Source organism: Neofelis nebulosa, chromosome 16 (assembly GCF_028018385.1).
Source record: "Neofelis nebulosa isolate mNeoNeb1 chromosome 16, mNeoNeb1.pri, whole genome shotgun sequence".
In the NCBI taxonomy this organism is placed as follows: Eukaryota; Metazoa; Chordata; class Mammalia; order Carnivora; family Felidae; genus Neofelis; species Neofelis nebulosa.
The window spans coordinates 2471294-2492976 of NC_080797.1; the positions used below are offsets into that span (position 1 = coordinate 2471294).

A 21683-nucleotide genomic window follows, 5' to 3' on the forward strand; every position below is an offset into this window, starting at 1 on the left:
TAGTGAAAACAGGACCCGCGTTAACCATGTCCTCAGGTTCTTTTCCAGTTCCTCGTGATGGGGTTTTGAAGAGGGCAGGGGGTTCAGAGCTGAGCTGACAGCCAAGAAAGAATTCTTGAGACATCATTGGTGCAAAACAAGATGATTTTATTAAAGCACGGGGACAGGACCCCTGGGTAGAAAGAGCTGCCCCGGGGGGGGGGGGGGGTTGTGAAGGCTGCTCATATACTAAGGAGTTGGGGAGGTGAAGACCAAAGGGAGGTTTCCAGAAGGACTTTGATACGCCAAAGAGGACTCCTAAGATACCCAAGGCCCAGCCATTGTCAGGCTAAGGCTGTTTTCCCCTCCAGCGAGGCATCGACAGGAGGGACAGGAGGACGTAGGGGCTTCCTGGAGAAATGTTCTCTGGATTTGCCTCAATGGGCTGCTGATTATCAGGGCATTTAATGTCACCTGCCATTTCCTTCTTTTTTTTTTTTTTTTTAATTTTTAATGTTTTATTTTACACTTGAGACAGAGAGAGAGCAGGGGAGGGGAGGGGCAGAGAGACGCAGACAGAATCTGAAGCAGGCTCCAGGCTCGGAGCTGTCAGCACAGAGTTCCAAGCAAGGCTTGAACTCACAGTGAGTTCATGACCTGACCCCAAGTCGGAGGCTTAATCCACGGAGCCACCCAGGCGCCCCATACCTGCTATTTCCTTCTCGCCTGTGTTCCCCACATCACTAGGGAGGGGAGGGTGATGCTGGGGCTCCAGGAAACTGAGTCTACAGGTGTCTGGAGATGAGGCTATCCATAGGATTGCCTTTTTCTTGTATTTTACTAAAATATTTACAGGCTGATGGGAGACTCAGGTCCTGCACGACTGTGATCTCTATCAGTTAACCATTCGTTTTTCTTTCCTCTCCTTTGTTCTCGGGCGGCCGGGAGTGCCTGAGGAATAGCACACACATCCCATGTCGGGGGTGGGGGCAGGGGAGGGCGGGGAGGGGGGGGATCGGGCTGGCTTGCGCTTGGCCCTCAATGGGCCTTAGGCTCTCTCATCACTTGCACGGAAGTACCGGCCTGCGGTGCAGCCGATAAAGTCCCAACTTGCTCTGGCCCCAACCACACCGCGCGGTGACCTCGGGCAGGAGCCTGAAATCAACGAGACCCGTCGGAGGCGCGGGGGTCCCGCCGCCAACGCCGCCGCCGCCCCCCGGCCGGGTGGAGGCCCCGCGCGCGCCGCGCCCCCGCCGCCCGCGCCGCCCCCCCCCCCCCGCCCCCTGGCCGGGGCCCCTCCCGCCAACCCCGGCCCCGCGGGCGCACGGGGCCGACGGCGCGGGCCTCCTCCCGGGGTCTGCGCGGTGCACGCGCCCGGCCGCCCGCGCCCCGGCGCACGAGCAGCGTCCGGCTTCCTGAGCGCTCCCCTCCCCGGGCGCGTCCGTCGCCCCTCCCTCTCCGCCGCCCGCTCCGCCCGCTCCCCCTCCCTCGCCCCCGCGGGTCCCGGGAGGGGGGGGGGCGGCGCGGCAGGCACAGCCCCCCGCCCCCATGGCCGGCCGTCGGAGCCAGAGGCGGAGGGGGCTCCTGGGGGAGCCGGGCACCGCCCTGCTGGCCCCGCTCGCGCTGGGCCTGGGCCTGGCGCTCGCCTGCCTCGGCCTCCTGCTGGCCGCGGTCAGCCTGGGGCGCCGGCCCCCGCCGCCCGCCCAGGTGAGGCCCCTGCGGCGCAGCCCTCCCGGGGCCGGCCCGGAGCCGCGTCTGCGGAGCGGCGGGCGCGGCCGGGTGGGCCGAGGGCTCGGGGCCAGGAAGATGGGTGGAGGGTGAGATGTCAGGTGGAGGAGGGCTGGGTGACGCTGCCTCCTTCCCAGCAGGAGCCTTCCCAGGGGGAGCTGGTGGCAGAGGAGGACCCGGACCCGCCGGTGAGTGGCCGTGGGCGGCGGGCGCGCGCGTCTGGGCGTGGGGAGCGTGTGCGAGCGGAGGGTGCGGGGTGTGCCCTGGCGGCGCCGGCCGCGCGTGTGCGCGGGGGTGTGCACCGCCGTGCACGGGTAAGCGAGGGGGAGAGAGGGTGACGGCTGCGTGCAAGGGGTCTGGGTCACCCGAGTACGGAGTGTTTATTGGCCGCGGGTGAAGTGGGGGTATGAGACGGGGCGGGGGGGGGGAGCCCGCCGCCGGAGGAGGAGGAGGAGGAGGGATGCTCGTGATGTGTGCGTGCGGGGCGTGTGCCCACCGTGCACACTGGGTGTGGGCGCGTGTGCCATGTGCCGATCGCGCCCAAGGGTCTGTGCTGGTTGTGTGTGGTGGGGGGCTGGGGAGGGGGCGCGGTGAGGGCTGGGGCAGGCCGGACCCCCGGACCTTGCCTCCCCTTGGACCCCCCCCCCCAAGGCTTCTGTGCCTGCTGCTGGCTGGTGCCTCTCCTGACGGGGCCCCCTGTCGGTCTCAGTTTACGTCTCTGCTGGTCCCCAGGCAAGACCCTGGTTTAGCCCTGCCCTTAATTCCCTTAGGAACTGAATCTCCAGATAGAGGAAAGCCGAGATGCCGGGCCTTTCCTGAAGCGGCTGGCGCGGCCTCGCAGAAGCGGTGAGCACCCCTTATCCCACCTTCCGGAATAGGAACAGTGACGGGTCTGCCGTGGCTTCTGCACACATTATTGCGTTTGTTTGCCCTAACAGCCCCACAAAGCGGGCAGAGCCGAAACCACGAACCTCACTGACAGGCGGGATGGAGAAACTGAGGCACAGTGTTGGGGCGGGGGGGGGGGGTGGTTCACAGTCATGCAGCCAACCAGTTGAGGCACGCTCAAACCTAGAATTCTGGCCCTCTCTCTGAAGCCTGTTCCATCACTTGGACCTGCTTCTCATTTCAAACCCTACACCAAATAGGAAGGAGGAACGGTCTGGGGTTAGGAGAGCCCCTGGGGTCCTGATGGAGACACAGTGGGGCGTTGGGGAGTCAGGGACCCGGGCCCAAATAAGCTAAGAAACTTCTGAATGGGATGATCGTATGACTACAGGCCCAGGTTTGCACGGGACTGTCCCAGCTTACAAGTGTTTTGTCAGTGCGATTATTAATAGCAAGACTTTTGCTCTCAGAAACAACCCAGTTTGGATGAGAAATCATATAGTCATTCTACTTGTGGAGGGAGATAAGGCCTGAGGTTCTGAGGACAGGAGCCTGGACCAGAAGGGGGATGCTGGGCTTCTGAGAGGGAGAAGGGGCTGGAGAGTGGCTTCTGGGCACTATTTTGCCCATCTGTCTTTCCTTGATTCTCAGCACCCAAAGGCCGGAAAGCAAGGGCTCGCAGAGCGATCGCAGCTCACTATGAAGGTGAGCGATGGGGGAGCTATGCCCAGGGAGGGCGGGTGGTGGAGGGGCAGGCCAGGTCTCACCCACCCTTTCCTGTGTCTTACAGTTCACCCACGACCGGGACAGGACGGAGCGCAGGCCGGTGAGACCCCATTCCCACCTGCCCCTGCTCTCCCCTGCCCCCCACAGCACTGACCTCCTGGACAAGGAGCCCCTCAAAACCTTTCCCTTCCCACCATCCTCCCTGCCTTCAGCTGGGGAACCCCAGAAGCCAGTTCAAGAAAATCTTCAGGGGCTCGGTTCTCTCAGCCCCCAAACCTGGACTTTGTCTGTGACCCAGGCGTGGGAACCCAGGCAGTCTGCCCCCACCCAACCATTAGGCCTCGCTCTTGTGCAAGAAGCACATTGGATCCTTCCCTCCTCTCCCCCCGCCACCCCCGTCCCGTATTCTATGAATCTTCACCAGTCTGATCACTTTTCTCGAAATGTTTCTACTAGGCTCTTCTTTTCCACCTTTACCCGACCTCCCAACTCAGCACTATGACCTCAGAACCTCAAACGGAGTCTCTGGCCCCTTCCTCTCCCAGACTCTCCCCCCCCCCCCCCCACTACTCCATCCCACCTGCGTTGCCAAGGCCTCTAAGTGAAGTAGGTAGATTCAGTATGTGGCTTGAGGCTAGCGGCTTGCTTATGAGTCGGCTGTGCGGGGGGAAGGGGAAGGAAGGAATCACAAATGACTTCTCGGTTTTGAACTTGGGCATCTTTGGGAATCGTGATGCCATTTATTTATTTATTTTTTTAACGTTTATTTATTATTGAGAGAGAGAGACAGAGCATGAGCAGGGGAGAGGCAGAGAGAGAGGGAGACACAGAATCCGAAGCAGGCTCCGGGCTCCGAGCTGTCAGCGCAGGGCCCGACGCGGGGCTCGAACCCAGGAACCGCGAGATCATGACCTGAGCTGAAGTCAAACGCTTAACCGACTGAGCCACCCAGGCGCCCCTAATGATGCCATTTATTGAGGTGGCGTTAACCAGGGAGAAATGGGTTGGGAGATACGTAAATTAATCATGAAGTGTTTAATAATCAGCCAGTGGCTTCCACAAATAGCTGGCCGGACATCGTGGGCCGGCTCAGGCTAGGTCAGGACGCGAACAGCCAGGAGTCACAGCCACAGACGTGGTATTTAGAGCTGTAGGGTTGGATGAAACACCGCGAGGAAGAAGCACCCCCAGAGTGAGTTCCTGAGGCTTTCGGGACATCCAGAGGGGAGGCCAAAGACAGCCCAGTGGACGCTGAGAAAAGCAGCTGGACAGAAGGGAAGAAACCGGGGAGGGGAGTGTCCTGTGATCTGGGAGAAGACTCGGTCTCACCCAGGAGGGTGTGGCCATCTGTGCCCCATGCAGCTGAGTGGTCACATGAGATGACCGCTGGGTTTGGTAACCTTAAAAGTCAGCTGGTGACCTGGACATGGGCGGTTTCAGTGGCCCGTTAGGATGGACGCCAGTGTGGATTGGGTTAAGAGAAAATGGGAACTAGGAATTGGAGACGGTGACAACCCTTTCTAGAAGTTTCTCTGTGACGAGCGGAGCAACAGGCCAGTAGCTGGAGGGAGCTGTGTAAGGAGGAAGGGTGCAGTCCTTCTGGTGATGAGCAACCCTACAGGGGTCTTAGCCAACGGCTACTGAATGGAACATTCATCCAGTCTCTGCAATAGCCCTAAAAGGAAGCTGTCAGCACGGAGCCCGATGCGGGGCTCGATCTCACGAACTGCGAGATCATGACCTAAGCCAAAGCCGAGAGGTGGGCGCTTAACCGACTGAGCCACCCAGGTAGTCCGGTAGATAGAGGCCACTTAACCTGTGCGAGGCCTCGAGGATACCCAGGGGTGGAGCCCGGGTTTGAACCCAGCCAGCGCGGGCTTGTGTCCCGGACATGCCTGGTGCGGGGGTGGGGGGAGCCTGCAGGGCAGCGTCCAGGAAGGGGGCCAGGGGTGGGTTCCAGAACCGAGAGAGGAACACATCATCCCCTGGAGAGTGTGATGACAGGTCAGTTTTTAGTGCTGGTGGGGGGACGTGAGGGAGCCCTTGTGTGATGACTTCTAGGTCCTCGGGAGCATGAGGAGGGTGGGGGGGGGCGGTGAGCAGAGGTGGTACAAAACGCTTATCTTGAGGACTGCAAGAGCGATCTTCGTGGGGAGGAGCAGGAAGGCTGCCAGGCTATAAAGAATGTCCATTTGAGGTTTGTGGTGGTGACATTGGCGGACATCGTGGTGCCAGGGACCCCGTGCCCCCTGGCCACAACCAGCCTTCGCCCAGGCTGGTCCCATAGTGGGGCGCGCCCTCCCTCCTCTCCCCCTCCTCTTCAGGCCCCAGGCCAGCCTTCCTCCCCTCCAGATGGGCCATTTATTTTAGCCCAGACATTCATTCGTCCCCTGACGGAACACATACGCACTGAGCACCTGCTGTTGGTAAGGACCGGGCCGGGCGCCCACGGGGGATGATACCCAGACCTGTTCGCGAGAAAAAGTCACCGTCTAGGAGAGGAGACAGGCATAGGGATTTGCAAGTTACGGTAGGCTGGGACAGGAACAAGAATGAAAGTAGCCAGAGGTAGGCAGTGGCGGAGAGGAAGACACCCAACTTTACAGTGGAGTCGGGATTCCTGTCTCAAAGAGGCGTGGACCCTGCAGCACGAATGTAAGATGGACCAGGGGTCAAGGGCGTGCCAGGTGGAAGGAGCCGCTTGTGCCAAAGCCCCGAGTCTGTCAAGAGGATGATGAGGCGGGGCGACCAGGAGAAGCCCAGCGTGGTCGGAGGGAATTGCTGGCGGAACAGCATGAGACTCGAGGTTGGACAAGAACATGGAGCCGGGCCACACAGGCGTTCTGGAAGTCATTCCAAGGTCAAAGCAAGTAGAGGCAGGCTCACATCTGCGTTTTTGAAACCTCACTTCCCGTGGCTGTGTGTAGGGAATATACCGGAGCTGGGGACCAGGGAGACCGGGGTGGGGTGGGGGTGGGGCCCAAGGAGGAAGGAGGCTGGGAAGAATCCCGGTGAGAGTGGCGGAGACCACACTGGGGGGGGCAGAGAGGGGCCTGGGTACCCCGTGGGGGCAAGAACCCGGAGCCAGATGCGGGAACAGAGACAGAAAGTGAGGCCAGGGTGGAGGGGCCACGCTCACTTTGGGTCCAGATGATATTACGGTCCGATGGTGACGGCACAGTGGGGTGGGGAGGACGCAGGAAAGAGCGGGGCTGGAGGCCCACATGGGAGTCTGCAGGGTGACAGGTATCTCGTAGGTGGGCAGGAGAACGCCCGGCAAGCGTTACCGCGTCCTTGCGAAAAGTAGCAAGGACAGCGCCCCGGGGCCGGCAGAGGGGGAAGGCCGCCAGCGAGGCCCGGGACAGCAGCCGCCAGAGCCACACGAAGCCAGAGCCGGGGGGCCACGTTGGCCACCCCCTCCTTCCTCCCACCAGTGTCCCCTGGGCGCCCACTCCGAGCAGGCCCAGCCCCGGGGGCCACGGGACAGTAGACAGTAAGGCCGGGTGGGACCCCACACTTCCTCCTGTGTAACTAAACCGGATGACTTCCTGCGACGGCGGCTGCTCCGAAGGCGGGGGTGGGGGGTGGGGGGGGTGGGTGGGGGCCGTGGCGAGCAGGTGAAAGACAGGCCGGACTGGCCACGCCAGGGTGGCCGGGGAAGGGTTCCCAGCGGAGTCGGGATCTGGCCGAGGGAAGGTGCCAGGTGTGCGGCGGGAACAGGAAGGAGGCGGGAGTCCTGTGAGCTGGCGCAGCGAGAGAGGGGTGACATTGGAGAGGTGGACTGGGGCGGGCCTGGGAGGACCCAGGAAGCCACTTGAGTTGTGCTCTGTCGTTTTAGTATTTACCTTCTTTGCAATTTGTAACTGGTCCAGTTCTAGAGTGGTGTTTTTTTGTTTTTTTGTTTGTTTGTTTTGTTTTCCGGTACATCTTTATGGAGCTATGCTTCAGGGTCCATACAATTCGCCCATTTAAACTCTATTTTTAAAAGTTTACTTATTTTGGGGTGGGGGGGCAGAGAGAGAGGGCAAGAGAGAGAATCCCAAGCAGGCTCCACGATCCCAGAGGAGCCCGACAAAGGGCTCAATCTCACGACCCTGGGATCACGATCTGAACCAAAATCAAGAGTTGGACGCTCAATTGGCTGAGCCAGCCAGGCGCCCCCATAGCATTTCTTTTGGGGGTTGAATAATTTCTCATTGTATGGATATACCACAATTTTCCTTACCCATTCATCGTCTGATGGACACTTGGGTACCACTTTTTTTTAAATGTTTATTTATTTTTGAGAGAGAGAGAGAGAGCACAAGCAGGGGAGGGGCAGAGAGAGAGGGAGACACAGAATCCGAAGCAGACTCCAGGCTCTGAGCTGCCGGCACAGAGCCCGATGCGGGGCTCAAACTCATGGACCGTGAGATCGTGACCTGAGCTGAAGCCGGATGCCCGACCGTCTGAGCCACCCAGGTGCCCCTTGTTATTTTCAATTTTAATAATCCCAGTAATATATGATTCAAGTACCGTATATGGTCTCAAAACAGACAAACAGTAGAGACACAGGGGCTTCCGGGTGGCTCAGTTGGTCAAGCATCTGACCCTTGCTTTCAGCTCAGGTCATGATCTCAGGGTTCGTGGGATCAAGCCCCTCGACAGACTGCGCTGAACATGGAGCCTGCTTGGGATCCTCTCTCTCTCTCTCTCTCTCTCTCTCTCTCTCTCTCTCTCTCTCCCCCTCTGCTCTCCCCCCACTCGTGCTCACTCCCCCCCCCAAATAAATATTTTTAAAAATATTTAAAAAATTAGAGACACAAAATATCAACCCCCCCCCCCCCCACCTCTCCTTCCATCTGGCTCTTTTCCCCAGAAGTGGCTGGTGACGGGTTGCTCCCGACCCCTCTGGTCACACATACGTTGCATTTCTGCACAGAACTTCCTATGACACTACAGGCTCCGTGGGCCGTGACTCCACCCGGGGCCTGGGGCCACGTGTCTGTCTTCTGGGCCCAGCGGGCCCCCGAGCCTTCTGTACCCGATGGGTCTTTGGGGAGTGTGAGGAAGTCCCGGGAAGGGACTCTCCCCGATCTCTGAACACCCACATTCAGGTGTGGACGGGACGGTGAGTGGCTGGGAGGAGGCCAAAATCAACAGCTCCAACCCACTGCGCTATGACCGCCAGAGCGGGGAGTTTACAGTCACTCGGGCTGGGCTGTACTACCTGTACAGTCAGGTAAGCCCCGCCTGGCTCCGGGGGGGACGCGGGAACCGGGGGACGAGGGTCCGGGTCACGGGGCAGGGGCAGCTCCGGGTGGGCGGGGAGCTCGGGCTTTGGGCTGGGGTTGGGGGGGGGGGTGGATCCCTGGGTCACCGAGGACAGGGGACACGGAGACCGTGTCGCCTCCCCGTAGGTGCACTTTGACGAGGGGAAGGCCGTCTACCTGAAGCTCGATTTGCTGGTGGACGACGCGCTGGCCCTGCGCTGCCTAGAAGAATTCTCCGCCACGGCCGCCAGCTCCCCGGGGTCCCAGGTCCGCCTCTGCCACGTGTCTGGGCTGTTGCCCCTCCGGCCAGGGTCCTCCCTGCGGATCCGCACCCTCCCCTGGGCCCATCTCAAGGCCGCCCCCTTCCTCAGCTACTTCGGACTCTTCCAGGTTCACTGAGGGGCCCCGGTGGCGCCCCGGGCCCCACCCTCCGCTGCTCCTCGCCCCAGACCTGCCCCCCCTCTGCAGGCTGCTTGGACTGTTCACGTGTTGCCACGCCACATAGATAACCCCCTTCTCCTCTGACACCCGCTCCCCCTCCCCCCTGCACCTCACTAGCTCTTGAATCCCTGGTCTTTCGACGCCCCCCCCCCCCCCATTTATCTCCTGACTCCCTGCCCCGGCCACAACCTCCCCACCCTGCCCCCGGACACTGTGTCTACTCTACTCTGGGTGAGGGTGGGTCCCCACCGCCTGTTCAGGCACTAAGAGGGGCTGGACGCCAGGGAGACTGAGACGGGGCCAGGAGTTCCCAAACGTGAGGGCTAAGAGCAAGACGAGATCCTTCCCGATAATTCCCTGTGGATTTTTAAAACAGATATTATTTTTATTATTATTGTGACAAAATGTTGATAAGTGAATATTAAAGAGAATAAGCCACGGTCTCTCTCTCTCTTTTTTTTTTTTTTTTTAATGTTTTTGAGAGAGAGGGAGAGAGAGAGACAATGCACGAGTAGGGGAGGGGCAGAGAGAGAGAGAGAGACACAGAATGTGAAGCAGGCTGCAGGCTCCGAGCTGTCAGCACAGAGCCGCACGCGGGGCCCGAACCCATGAACCGTGAGATCGTGACCTGAGCCGAAGTCGGAAGCTTAACTGACTGAGCCACCCAGGCGCCCCCACGGTCTCTCTATTGGGACTTAGGGAACAGTTCTCAGGGTAGCCGAGGGCCATGGCAAGGGGGGCCGGGCATCGAAGGGTGGGGTGCGGGACGGCTGGGACTCCAGGGCAATGTACAGGCTCGGGAATGGGGACCCACATGCTTCTGACCCCTGAGGCATGAACAGAGAGTCAAAAGGCAAACTGCCAGGAAAAAAAATCAATCCTCTGCCCAAGGTCCAGCAGAAGCCGCCTCATTTACCTAGGAGGCGGGCTTCCTCCCGAGGGTGATCCCTGGCTGGGAGGAGCGGGAGCCTCTGGACATTCAGCAGGTGCGGGCCCAAGCCCTGGCCTGGATGTGGGGTGGGAGCAGGCTCGCAGGGGAGCTCGGGGTCAGGAAGCAGGACGTGGCCGGGGGAGTGGGGGGGCCTGGGTCCAGGGGAGGAACCTTCCAGCGGTAGGGTGCTTGGGGCTGTCTCTTTCTCTCTTTGACCAGAGCCTTATGTAAGAGCTTTTCTCGGGAAACAGGAAGTCCTGCTTGCCAAGTTCAGCACAGGGAGTAGCGCAGGCCTTATTCCAACACACCCGGCCTGGCCCTAACCCCAGAACTCGGCCAGTTTCTGGCTTCCGCGACCCTGGTTCTTCTCCCCACCCGCCCCCTCCCCTCCTTTTGCACGTTCAGTCATTCCCAGCCAACTTGCCCAGAGACCTCTCCCGTGGCTCAGCCAGAGGGTCTCCCGCCCTCACCCCTTGACCCCCAAGCTGCCCAGCTTGTCCCTCCATCCCTGCTCTTGGCACTGTGCCCCGGGGCAGCCGACCTTCCCTCCCCCACTCCTGGGGCCCTCCCAGGGTTCCCGTGCTCGGGCTGCTTCCTGGGTGTCACTGGCAGTCCCGTCCTTCCTAGACAGATTGTCACCAAATTCTCCTGAGGCTGGAGAAGGGTGTGGGGGGGAGGGGGGCGGGGGAGCGTGTCTCAAGACGCCACCGGCCCCGCAGTGGGGTGCCAGGAGCTCCAGCAGTGCCCCTAGCCGGTTTTCCTCCTCCTTCCTTTTTATTCTCAAGTTCCTTTTTATTTCTCCCTTGCGTAACACTCTTCTTCTTCCCTTCTGCACCCCCACCCTCCCCACCACCTCCTCGCCACCCCACTCCTGAGGCCACTGCTCTCTGCAGGGTCCCCAGCTCATGCCAGCCTCGTCTCCTTCCTTGCCAGCCCCCAGAGGGCCACCGGGAGACATGGGGGGCCCGGCCCGAGAGCCGGCGCTCTCAGTCGCCCTCTGGTTGAGTTGGGGGGCGGCTCTAGGGGCTGTGGCGTGTGCCATGGCCCTGCTGACCCAGCAAACAGAGCTGCAAAATCTAAGGAGAGAGGTGACTCGGCTGCAGAGGACTGGAGGGCCCTGCAAGGAGGAAGAAGGGCATCCGTGGCCGAGCCTCCGGGAGCAGGTGAGTGAGGGGAGAAGGGCGTGGGGGAGTAAGGGATGGATGGCGGGGCCATCTCCGGACCTCTTGGTTCTAGCCTCTCGGTCTGTAAAGTTTTGAGTAGGTGCAAGAGAGGGTCCCAGGTTTGGAGGTCAAGGGAGCAGCCATTCCAGGAAAGGAAATTGTTAAAGATTAATGCTTCTCGTACCTAACAGATCCTGGAGGAGAGCCAGCACCGAGACTCAGGTTGCTGGGGAAAAGTGCATGAGAGATGTGAGGCACTCCTGGGGCGGAGGGAGGGGGCGGGCTGGGAAGAGAGGCGGCCTGGGACCCTTGCATCTCAGCCTAACCCCGACCCTCTTTCCGTGAGCAGAGCCCTGACGCCCTGGAAGCCTGGGAGAATGGGGAGAGGTCCCGGAGAAAGAGAGCAGTGCTCACCCATAAACAGAAGAGTGAGGCCTCGGGGGTGCAGCCGGGGTGGGAGGTGATCCAGCCGCATGGGGATCTGGGGACAGTTATCCGCAGCCAGGGTGAGGGTGGAGGGGCTGAGCACAGGGCGGCCGGGGCAGGTGGGCACTGCTCAGATTCCCTTCTCTCCTCAGAGAAGCACTCCGTTCTGCACCTTGTCCCCATCAACATCACCTCCAAGGGTGAGCAGTTTTCTTCGATAACGGCTTTTGGGGAGGGGCCGGATTGGGGAACTGGGGGGCTGGCACCTGGGCCCAAGAGACTCCTGGGGGCGAAGAGTGTCTGAGAATGCAGGGAGATCCTGACTGCCCCACCCCTCACCCCCAGAGGACTCTGATGTGACAGAGGTGATCTGGCAACCAGCTCTTAAGCGTGGGAGAAGCCTGGAGGCCCAAGGATACGTTGTTCGAGTCTGGGACACTGGAGTTTATCTGCTGTATAGCCAGGTAATCCCAAACATACCCTACGCCTCATGTGGGGGGCCGGAGGTCTGTTCTCCCAGGGCCCGTAAGTCCTGCTACTGAGAATTCCCGACCCTTCTGTTCATACCAAACTTAGAAGACCCTCCTTCCTTCCTTGGCTCTCTTGTCCAGGCTCCCGAGGCCTCCCAGCACTGAGCCATCTCGTTTCTCCTCCGTTCCCTGCCAGGTCCTGTTCCACGATGTGACTTTCACCATGGGTCAGGTGGTGTCCCGGGAGGGCCGGGGAAGGCAGGAGACGCTATTCCGTTGTATACGAAGTATGCCTTCCAATCCGGACTGGGCCTACAATAGTTGCTACAGTGCAGGTGGGAGCCCTGTGGGCGGTGGAGGGGGGGGGGGGTCGTGAGAAGAGCAAGGTCTCTCTGACCCCGGGGGGGGGGGGGGTGACGAGGAAGCTCCGGCAGGGGGTTGGAAGCCTGGGTGGAGAGGTGGGTCTGGAATGAAGGACAGAAAGCGCAAAAGAGGTTGAGCTGGAGAAGGGAAGGGAGACATCAGTCTGCGTGACCGTGACCTCACTGAGCATCTCTTCTCTCCTCTCAGGTGTCTTCCACCTACACCAAGGGGATATTCTGAGTGTCACAATCCCCCGGGGAAGGGCGAAGCTTAGCCTCTCGCCATCTGGAACCTTCCTGGGCTTTGTGAAACTGTGATCTTGAGGTGGTCTCAAGCTCGGAAGACTGGGGTGGGGACATACTGGAGGCAGCCAAGAGCTAATGGGAACAGAGGCCTCTTCTAGGGTTGACTGGAACCCGGGGTTTGACGACTCACGAATCTCCGTGCCTCCCTTTTCCCTTTCCGCCCCCATCCCCTGGACTTCGACTTCACAGATATTAAAGAAGTGTAATCTCTTGCTCTCGTCCCCCATCCAGCCCCACATTCTTGGGGGGTGGGGGGAGAAATGGGGGGCAATGCCAGGCCTCGGTGGAGACCTACTTTACGTCCCACTGGAATGCTTCCAGAACAGCACCACCATCTAGCGGCAGCTTGAGAGAAGCAGCCTGCCTGTTGGCAGAAGCCCACGAAGCCTCCCTCCACTCAGGAAACTCCTGGTTCCCCAGGCCACACCTCTCTCCAGGTACCCGCTGCCTCCTCCCTCCACAAGAAGCCCCGCCCTCACCTCCCTCTCCACCAACGGGGCCCCGGGCTCGGCTCCCATCACTATCTCCAGGGGTGTGTTTATTGTGCGCCCGTCTGGGGGGGGGGGGTGCCCGACGACGACGACGACAGTCCCTTTGCAGACACACCACCCTACGGGTGCCAAGTTCCGCCTTTCCTGCCCTCCGCTCCCCTAGCGTGACGGGCCCTCCAAGCCTCTCGGGGCTGGGACGGGTCGCCGGGCAGCCTCGGGTAAATCTTGGCCCGAATGCTGGTCTTCCTTCACTCCTCGAGCTTTCTTTCTGCTCAAGACCCGCTTAAACTTAAATAGGAGAGTAAACGACTTCCACTTCCCCCGCTGCCTTGCCTCAGCCCCGTCCCTGTACCGGGATCTCCCCGCCCTCCCGGCTGTCCTCCGGCGCGCCGCCGGGGACCGAGGTACCAAGGCCCCGGGGTTCGGGCCCCGCCAGCGCGGAGAAGCGCTACGCAGCGGGACACGCGGCGGTGGGGGTCGCGCAGGCGCAAAAGGGAGCGCGATGGGCTAGTCGCGCGCGGCCGGGAGCAGCGAGCGTGCGCAGGCGCAGCCCTGCACGGGGCTCGGGGGCGGGACGGTCCCGTGGCGTCTACGTTCGGGGGTAGGCGGGACTAGGCGCGCGCTGGCCGCGCCGGCGCTGTTCGCCGGCTGTGACGTACTAATCGTGCGCCGCCAGCGCCGGTGGGCCTGGGGCTCGCGGGAGGGGAAGGAGGAGAAGGAGGAGGAGGAGGGGGAGGTGGTGGAGGTGGAGGCTGGAGCAGAGCAAGCGGCGGCCGCGGCGGGGCGGCTCGGCGGCGCGGCGCGCGGCCCAGAAGCGTTGGAATCCTGAATTGAGAGGGCTGCGCCTGAAGACAGCAGGAGTGGCGGGGCCGCCGCCGTCGCCGGAGAGATGAGCCGGGAAGCTTGAGGCCGGAGACGCCCGCCCTCGGGCCCGTCCGCCCGGCTTCCCCGCTCCCGGTGAGGACGCCCCCTACCCTTCCCCCAGCCCTGCCGCGGCCTCTCCCATTCCTGGATCTCATTCCCACCAAACAGGGGCCCAGGAGGCCCTCGAAGGGGCTTCTTCAGGCCCTCGGGCGCCGAACTGTCCAGGACCAAACCGGTGTGGGACGCATTCTGGCCCCGGGGAGCGGAGCAGGAGAGGGGGCTGGGCCAACCTGGCTCACGCGGCTCAGTTCTGTCCCAGCGGCTTGATCCGGCTGCCTGAGCACCGGTTGGGTTCTCTTTCAGTTTCCCTTAACATTCTTCCGTTTTCGTTAGATTTTACTACCTGAACCATAGCCCTGGGATCCCCATTCCCTCCTGCGACGACCTGAGCATGCCCGTACCCTCCCCACCCCACCCCATTCATTCCGAGGTGGTAGAGCACTCTCTCCCCACTCTAGACCCCGGTTTCCCCGTGGAAGCTGTGTTCTCAGGTATCTCTGTATCATGTCAGGAGACTCCTGCTGAGCCATTGCCCTTACTAGGTTCTCAATTAAGATACTCCTGGTGGCATTAAATACTGACAACAGTGGCTTTAACCTGGGGGGTCCGAGAAATAAGATCCTGCCGCTTAGCCATTCTCCCTTGCTCCTCTGTGGTCGGGGGAGAGATGGTGGCATGGACTCTGAAGGGCCCCTGTGGATCTTGTTAACCGAAAAGATCGGAAATTCGTAGGGGTTTTGCGCTTTTTCCTCTTTTCTTAGGTTATTTGTATCTGATTCCAGACTCCTCTGGAATGCTGAGGAAGAGAGGCAGGATCTGGGGTGCGGGGTGTTTGCATTCTGACACTCTAACCGTTGTTTTACAGGCTACCGGAAAATGAAAGAGACTATACAAGGGACCGGGTCTTGGGGGCCTGAGCCTCCTGGACCTGGCGTGGCCCCGGCTTACTCAAGTCCCAGGCGGGAGCGTCTTCGTTGGCCCCCGCCCCCTAAACCCCGACTTAAATCAGGTGGAGGGTTTGGGCCAGATCCTGGGTCAGGGACCACAGTGCCAGCCAGACGCCTCCCCGTCCCTCGGCCCTCTTTTGATGCGTCAGCTAGTGAAGAGGAGGAGGAAGAAGAGGACGATGAGGATGAAGATGAGGAAGAGGAAGGGGCAGCTTGGAGGCTGCCCCCCAGATGGGGTCAGCTGGGAACCTCCCAGCGGCCTCGCCCTCCTCGCCCTACTCATCGGAAAACCTGCTCCCAGCGCCGCCGCAGAGCCATGCGAGCCTTCCGGATGCTGCTGTACTCAAAAAGCACCTCGTTGACATTCCACTGGAAGCTTTGGGGGCGCCACCGGGGCCGGCGGCGGAGCCTCGCACACCCCAAGAACCATCTTTCACCCCAGGAAGGGGGTGCGACACCACAGCTGCCATCCCCCTGCTGTCGTTTTGACTCCCCTCGGGGGCCACCTCCGCCCCGGCTCGGTCTGCTAGGTGCTCTCATGGCTGAGGACGGGGTGAGAGGGTCTCCACCAATGTCCTCTGGGCCCCCAGTGGAGGAAGATGGATTAAAGTGGACTCCAAAGTCTCCTCTGGACCCTGACTCCGGTAAGGTGGGAATGGGGTGTGGGAAGGGTGGGGGCAGGGTTCAGATCCAGGAGGATTGGGAGCCTCTTGCTGTGGTGAGAGCCGGGCCTAAGGACAGTGGGACGGCAGAGCGAGGGGGTCCAGAATAGCTGTGAAATATCTTAAGCCCCACTTTGAGCAAGATCTAAGTCTGGGGAGACGGTCAAGGCCGGGTGACAGAGTCCCCGAGCCGAGTAGGCGTCCTGTGTACAGATGAGAACGGGAGATGAGGTTTAGAAAAGTTAGTCTTATTATCCACGCAAGCTCCCTTTTCTTTTGGCCTTTCCGAATAAAGGGGCCCTTGCCTGTGCATCTGCGAAGGGTGCTACTCTGGTACTGGGATGGGATTTCTCTGCAGTTACCACCTGTATAGCCGTGTGTGACATTCGCACTCGGAATGTTTCTTTCGGGGACGCAAGCAGACAATGTCGGGCTGTGTTTTTATCAGTCCCTGGAGTATTTATCGAGCCTTCCGTGTGCACCGGGTGCCGTACTCGGTGCTAGGTATACGGTGGTGATAAAGGTCTCGGATGCGTGCCTCTCTCCGAGTCTTAGTCTTTTCTTGCTTCTGTCCTATGACGAGCACCTCTTCTCTTCAGTTCCTCTGTAACCTGTTAGACACGCTTCTCTCGCGCTTTACGGTTTCCATCCCCTAGAGTTCCTGTCGGGAGATTCCGTTTCGGTTCCTCCCCGTGCTCTTAGAATTTGTATCGTTTGATCTCCCCATTGTTCCTTGGTCTTAGCCAATTTCTCATCCCCGTCCTGTTTCCCCGGCGCTGTAGGCCTCCTCTCCTGTACTCTTCCCAATGGCTTTGGGGGACCGCCCGGGCCAGAAGGGGAGCGAGGCCTGGCACCCCCTGACGCCAGCATCCTCATCAGCAATGTGTGCAGCATCGGGGACCACGTGGCCCAGGAACTTTTTCAGGGCTCAGACCTGGGCACCGCAGAAGAGGCAGAGCGGCCCGGGGAGAAGGCCGGCCAGCACAGCCCCCTGCGAGAGGAGCATGTGACCTGCGTGCAGAGTAAGGGAGCCCGGACGGCCGGGCCTTCTCTTCTCTCCGCCAGCTCCTGAGTTGGAGTGTGGAGGCCTCACACTCTCCTCTTCCTCTCCGCTCAGGCATCTTGGATGAATTCCTTCAGACTTACGGCAGCCTCATTCCCCTCAGCACTGATGAGGTGGTGGAGAAACTGGAGGACATCTTTCAGCAGGAGTTCTCTACACCTTCCAGGTGAGGCAGGACAGAGGGGTCCTCAGGGGAGGGCCGGGGCCCGAGGGGTCAGGGGTCGGGAGAGAATGCTGCCCAGAGGGACCGACTCAGGGGAGGAGGAGGGAGCAGGGACCGAGGGGGAGGAATCTGCGGGTGAAGCGCGAAGCCCCTGTGAGCAGATGGGGCGGTCCTTCCCCGGGCCCCTGAAATATGCCCGGTGCTCACGTGCCTCCTTCCCAGGAGCGGGCCCTTCAGCAGGCCCTCGGAAGGCTACGCGAGCCCCGACGGGGACTAGTTGAGACAGATCCTGATTCTGGGCAGCAGAAGGGCCTTCTGTACGCCCTAGCCCCCTCGTCTCTTGTGTGACTCCGCCCTTGGCCTACTCAGGAAGGGCCTGGTGCTGCAGCTCATCCAGTCGTACCAGCGCATGCCAGGCAACGCCATGGTGAGGGGCTTCCGAGTGGCCTATAAGCGGCACGTGCTGACGATGGACGACCTGGGGACTTTGTACGGACAGAACTGGCTCAATGACCAGGTGAGGAGGAGGGAGAAACGGGCCCCGAAGGGGATTTGGGGAGCGGGGTGTCTGGGGCCCTCTGCTCGGGGGAGCCCTGTGCCCATGCTGCACCCTCCATGGCAAGCTGCCGCCCGTCTTCTCCCCAGGTGATGAACATGTATGGAGACCTGGTCATGGACACGGTCCCTGAAAAGGTAGGCCTGACAGGGTACTTCAGTCCCCAGGAGAACCTCTGCAGATCCCCCAGCAGCTTTTCACTCCCTTTGATCTCTTCCCTTTTCACGGAGGGAGGATCTTTGTTTGGGGGAGAGGCGGTAAAAGGTGGTCTGTTAAATTCAGACCTGTAACCTAGGTCCCGAACTTCTCTGTTCCTTTCCCCCCAGTCGGCAGTGGTTCTCCCTGTGGCTCACCCCACCAGTTGGGAGGGGCAGCAGGAAGAGAATTGGGTTTCTGCCCCCAGTGGAGTGCAGTGGAGGTTGTTGAAACTGGCCCATCGGAGCCCCAGTGACACGGAGCGGACTGGGCGGAGGAGACTTGGCAGGGAGGCCTGAAGCTCTTTTAACTCCATCCAGCTCTTTTGTGTCATTGGCACAGGTGCATTTCTTCAACAGTTTCTTCTACGATAAACTCCGTACCAAGGGTTATGATGGGGTGAAAAGGTGGACCAAAAACGTGAGTTGCCAGTTCACGTGTATGTGGGTAACGCCTTCCCTGTAAAGGATTAGAGTTCCGCTTTCTAGGAGTCCCTTCCCCAAGGCTGCTCACTCAGTCTTTCAAGTAACATGGGTCTTCTGTGTGTTCGGTACTGTCGTGAGCAGCAAGGACTCGGTGTTAAGTAAGGAAGACTTCTCGCCTTCGTGGAGTGTGAATAAGTAAGTTAAATTTCAGCTAGTGTTAGGCGCCATGAACAAATTAAAAGGGAGATGTAGTAGCGTGGAATGTGGGTGGCTCCGGGAAGGCCACTCTTCTCTGAGCCTGGAATGACGAGGGCCCGGTCACGTGTGGCTCGGGGGGCAAGAGTGGTTTAGGCAAAGGGGACGGCGAGTACATGGGACACGAGGTGAGACTGTGGGGGGCCCAGAAGGCCCACGGGAGTGTCTGGTGTGGTTGGGGCAGGGTGAGCGGGGGGAATATGATCAGAAGCTTGGCCAGGGCTGATCGCGTGGGGCGTGGAGGCCGCGGTCACCGTGTGGCTGAGGCGCCGTTGACGAGCCTTAAGCAGGCAGGGAAGAGCCTCCTGTTTTGATGGAGATTGGAAGTGGGGCAAGAGTGGGAGCAGGCAGACTGACTAGGAGGCGAGCGAAGAAGGCCAGACAGACACTCGACCAGGATGCTGAGGGAGGAGCAGGAGCGCTCTCTAGGATGGGTTTGGCAAGTAGAATCGAAGTACTTTCTGGCGGGTTGGACGAGGGAACGAAGAAAAGCTCAGAATCAGGGTGATGCCTGGGTTTGTAGCAGACGTTACTGGGGAAGACAGGAGAGAGCACGTTTGGCGAGGGGGAAAAGGTAGTTCTCGTTAGTTTCCCTGCCCTGCAATTCCAAGGCCAGGAAATTTCTACAGTGAGGTAGGATCACGGGCTGCAGCATTTCTTAGTTTCTGTCCCCGGGCTCAGGAGCTCACACCCTCCCCGACCTGGCAGGCCTACTGCTCCCGATAGAGGTGGGGGGACCTACAGTGAAAGAACTTGGCCTCTGCATACTGCATCTGAGTCCCACCTCTGCCCCTTCTGTGGCCTTCAGCAAGTTGCCTAGTCTTCTAAGCTGCTGTTTCCTCCGTTAGATCGAGGGAGAGAACTTCCTCGGAGGATGGTTGTGGTAACTGACCGACCACTTGCCGGGGACCCAGCGTTGTCCTCGGTGTGACTTAATTCTCAGAACAAACAGAGGAGGTAGCGGCTATCGTTTCCAGCCTTTTACGGTGAAGAGAACTGAGGCATATAGAGTGGCTCGCCCACGGCCACGAGCTAGGAAAGGCAGGAGCTAGATCTAAACCCCCGCAGTCTGGCTCCAGAGTGCTGAGCCTCGGTTCTTCGCTACTGAGCGCCGGTACCTTTAATGTGTGGAAAGTACCCGGGCCATCCTGGGCTCTCAGGTGTGTGCTCTGACACCGCCCCTTCCGGTGGAGGGCTGGGCCTTGTGCCCTCCCACGGGGCTTCCTGCCAGCGCCTCCACTCGTCTCTAGACCCCTCACGACAGTAGGCAGGACTCTCGTGCCCTCTGACCAGACCCCTGGCACTGCCCCCCTTAGGTGGACATCTTCAATAAGGAGCTACTGCTGATCCCCATCCACCTGGAGGTGCATTGGTCCCTCATCTCGGTTGACGTGAGGCGACGCACCATCACCTACTTTGACTCGCAGCGCACCCTGAACCGCCGCTGCCCTAAGGTCTGAGTGGGAAGGAGGGAGGCGGGAAGAGTGGGGAGGAAATCCAGTGGCGGCACTCGCGGCGGAGGGGTGGGCCTGGGGGCTCTGAGGAGCAAACCTGGGCTCGGTGCCTGTGACCACCATACCCCGGGCTCCTGTGGGAGACACCGGGCATCGCTCCCTCCTTTTCTCCGTCTGCACAGCATATTGCCAAGTACCTACAGGCAGAGGCCGTGAAGAAAGACCGGCTGGATTTCCACCAGGGCTGGAAAGGTTACTTCAAAATGGTAAGTTTCTAGAGGGAGGAGTACGGGGTGGTGACAGAGGTAAGGCAGGAGGCAGAAGTTGAGGCCACACCCCTAGGAGCCTCTAAATGAAGGGCCTGCCTTCTTCTCCTTTTCTAGAATGTGGCCAGGCAGAATAATGACAGCGACTGCGGTGCCTTCGTGTTACAGGTAAGCAGATGACAGTTGGATTAAAGGGCGGGGCAAGAGGAGGGAGGCTGTCCCGCAACCCGGCCCTGCCCCATTGCCCACAGCCCCTTGTGGAGCAGAGGGTAACCTTAGGTGTCAGAGAGCACAAACATGGATTTCGTTGGCTCTCCTGGCTTCCCCGTCCCACATCGGGACTGGGTCTCTTGCTCCTTGGTTTCTGGCCCTAAGGAGAGTTGCCTCCTAACCGCCAATGCAGAGTATTTTAACACCGGGCATTTCAGGTACCAAGAGCAGTGATTTTAGACTTTGAGCCCCAGACTGGGGCACCTTGGCTCCCTTTGTGAAATGTGGATGTTCTCTGAAAGTTCCAGGGAGGTGGATCTCACTCACGCGAAGAGGGTAGCACAGGTCCTGACTTGGGGGGCGGGGGATGCTCACGGCCTGCTTTGTTAACACCCAGTACTGCAAGCACCTGGCGCTGGCCCAGCCGTTCAGCTTCACCCAGCAGGACATGCCCAAACTTCGTCGGCAGATCTACAAGGAGCTGTGTCACTGCAAACTCACTGTGTGAGCCTTGGATCCCAGGCCTCAAGCCCGTTTATGAACGGGCGTGAGGACATGGGGGACCCTTCCTTCCCAAGAAACTCCCATTCCTTTCCTCTCTTGCCTCTCCCCACCCAGTTCCCTTTTGGTTTTTCATATTTAAATGTTTTAATTGATTTCTGTATTTTTTTTTTTTCCTTTTGAGAGAATACTTGTTGATTTCTGATGTTCAGGGGGTGGCCGTGAAAAAGCCTCTTTTTTCTCTGTGCCCTGGGGGAGCGTGGCTTGGCGGCCTGGGTGGGGCACCCATCCATCCCCCTTCTGTGTGCAGGGGCGGGGGCAGGAAAATCTGTGCTGGGGGTGGAGGGCGGGCAAAGGGATTCCGGCCTGCCAGATCTTCAAACTTTTTTTTATATATATATATAAATGCCACGGTCCTGCTCTGGTCAATAAAGGATCCTTTGGAGATACACAGTGGTGGTCGTCCTTAAGGGGCATCAAACTAGTGGATATGCTCGCTCTCAGGCTTTGATTCAGCAGCCCCTGTTAGCTCCCCTTTTCGTGGTCATGGAGACCTCAGCCTTCCACCCCTGGCTCGCTGGCCAGCACCCTGTCTTCATCATCCCTAAAGAGTCCCGTAAGGGAGCTTGAGAGGTGCTGGAGCTGGGCAACAGGACACTTAAGAGAGCCAGCCAAAGTTCATGACAGCGACCCCAAATGCTGGGGAAGCCAGGAAGTCGGCTGTTCCATCCCTGTCCCTCCCTGTGGCCCGGGGGGCGGGGGGGGGGGGGGGGGGACCTGTCGCGGGGGCGTACCGCCTGATCCCGTCATCCCCGGCACCTCCGGAACGGGCGGGACGGTGTCCGATCTACCTTTGCTCCAGGAGAGAACGGAACAGAATGTAGGTCCAGAGCAGACTC

General features: G+C 60.0%; 3 protein-coding genes across 6 annotated transcripts; all 3 read left to right on the forward strand.

Annotated features, from left to right (window-relative positions):
* Positions 1-1317: 1317 nt before the first annotated feature.
* TNFSF12 (TNF superfamily member 12) lies at positions 1318-9457 on the forward strand. Of its 2 annotated transcripts, none has more exons than XM_058704160.1 (7): positions 1318-1686; positions 1845-1895; positions 2478-2553; positions 3247-3300; positions 3386-3421; positions 8418-8542; positions 8721-9457. In XM_058704160.1, the coding sequence occupies exons 1-7, from the start codon at positions 1528-1530 to the stop codon at positions 8970-8972; spliced, it is 753 nt and encodes a 250-aa protein (XP_058560143.1). In that variant the 5' UTR covers positions 1318-1527; the 3' UTR covers positions 8973-9457. The 2 variants fall into 2 exon arrangements, with proteins under 2 accessions (XP_058560143.1, XP_058560144.1); XM_058704161.1 differs by having other exon boundaries at positions 1320-1686; positions 1848-1895.
* A 321-nt stretch (positions 9458-9778) lies between these two features.
* On the forward strand, positions 9779-12886 carry TNFSF13 (TNF superfamily member 13). 3 transcript variants are annotated; one of them, XM_058704163.1, is made up of 7 exons: positions 9779-10000; positions 10839-11108; positions 11458-11536; positions 11687-11734; positions 11880-11998; positions 12201-12339; positions 12575-12886. In XM_058704163.1, the coding sequence occupies exons 2-7, from the start codon at positions 10851-10853 to the stop codon at positions 12682-12684; spliced, it is 753 nt and encodes a 250-aa protein (XP_058560146.1). In that variant the 5' UTR covers positions 9779-10000; positions 10839-10850; the 3' UTR covers positions 12685-12886. The 3 variants fall into 3 exon arrangements, with proteins under 3 accessions (XP_058560146.1, XP_058560147.1, XP_058560145.1); XM_058704164.1 differs by having other exon boundaries at positions 9904-10000; positions 10879-11108; XM_058704162.1 differs by lacking the exon at positions 9779-10000 and having other exon boundaries at positions 10088-11108.
* Positions 12887-13988: 1102 nt separating this feature from the next.
* Positions 13989-21233, forward strand: SENP3 (SUMO specific peptidase 3). Its single transcript, XM_058704151.1, has 11 exons — positions 13989-14120; positions 14953-15678; positions 16479-16718; positions 16814-16925; positions 17292-17439; positions 17568-17615; positions 18016-18093; positions 19670-19807; positions 19990-20073; positions 20191-20241; positions 20681-21233. Exons 2-11 carry the CDS (start codon positions 14964-14966, stop codon positions 20789-20791), a joined length of 1725 nt encoding a protein of 574 aa, XP_058560134.1. The 5' UTR covers positions 13989-14120; positions 14953-14963; the 3' UTR covers positions 20792-21233.
* The last annotated feature ends 450 nt before the right edge of the window (positions 21234-21683 follow it).

Bases quoted from the DNA above. Each gene is read 5' to 3' on its own strand.
- TNFSF12 (XM_058704160.1), top strand. From the start codon at position 1,528: ATGGCCGGCCGTCGGAGCCAGAGGCGGAGGGGGCTCCTGGGGGAGCCG. The intron at 1,687-1,844 runs GTGAGGCCCCTG...CCTCCTTCCCAG, and splicing joins GGCCCCCGCCGCCCGCCCAG to CAGGAGCCTTCCCAGGGGGA. The intron at 2,554-3,246 runs GTGAGCACCCCT...CTTGATTCTCAG, and splicing joins GGCGCGGCCTCGCAGAAGCG to CACCCAAAGGCCGGAAAGCA.
- TNFSF13 (XM_058704163.1), top strand. From the start codon at position 10,851: ATGCCAGCCTCGTCTCCTTCCTTGCCAGCCCCCAGAGGGCCACCGGGA. The intron at 11,999-12,200 runs GTAATCCCAAAC...GTTCCCTGCCAG, and splicing joins TTTATCTGCTGTATAGCCAG to GTCCTGTTCCACGATGTGAC. The intron at 12,340-12,574 runs GTGGGAGCCCTG...CTCTCCTCTCAG, and splicing joins CAATAGTTGCTACAGTGCAG to GTGTCTTCCACCTACACCAA.
- SENP3 (XM_058704151.1), top strand. From the start codon at position 14,964: ATGAAAGAGACTATACAAGGGACCGGGTCTTGGGGGCCTGAGCCTCCT. The intron at 16,719-16,813 runs GTAAGGGAGCCC...CTCTCCGCTCAG, and splicing joins GCATGTGACCTGCGTGCAGA to GCATCTTGGATGAATTCCTT. The intron at 17,440-17,567 runs GTGAGGAGGAGG...TCTTCTCCCCAG, and splicing joins AGAACTGGCTCAATGACCAG to GTGATGAACATGTATGGAGA.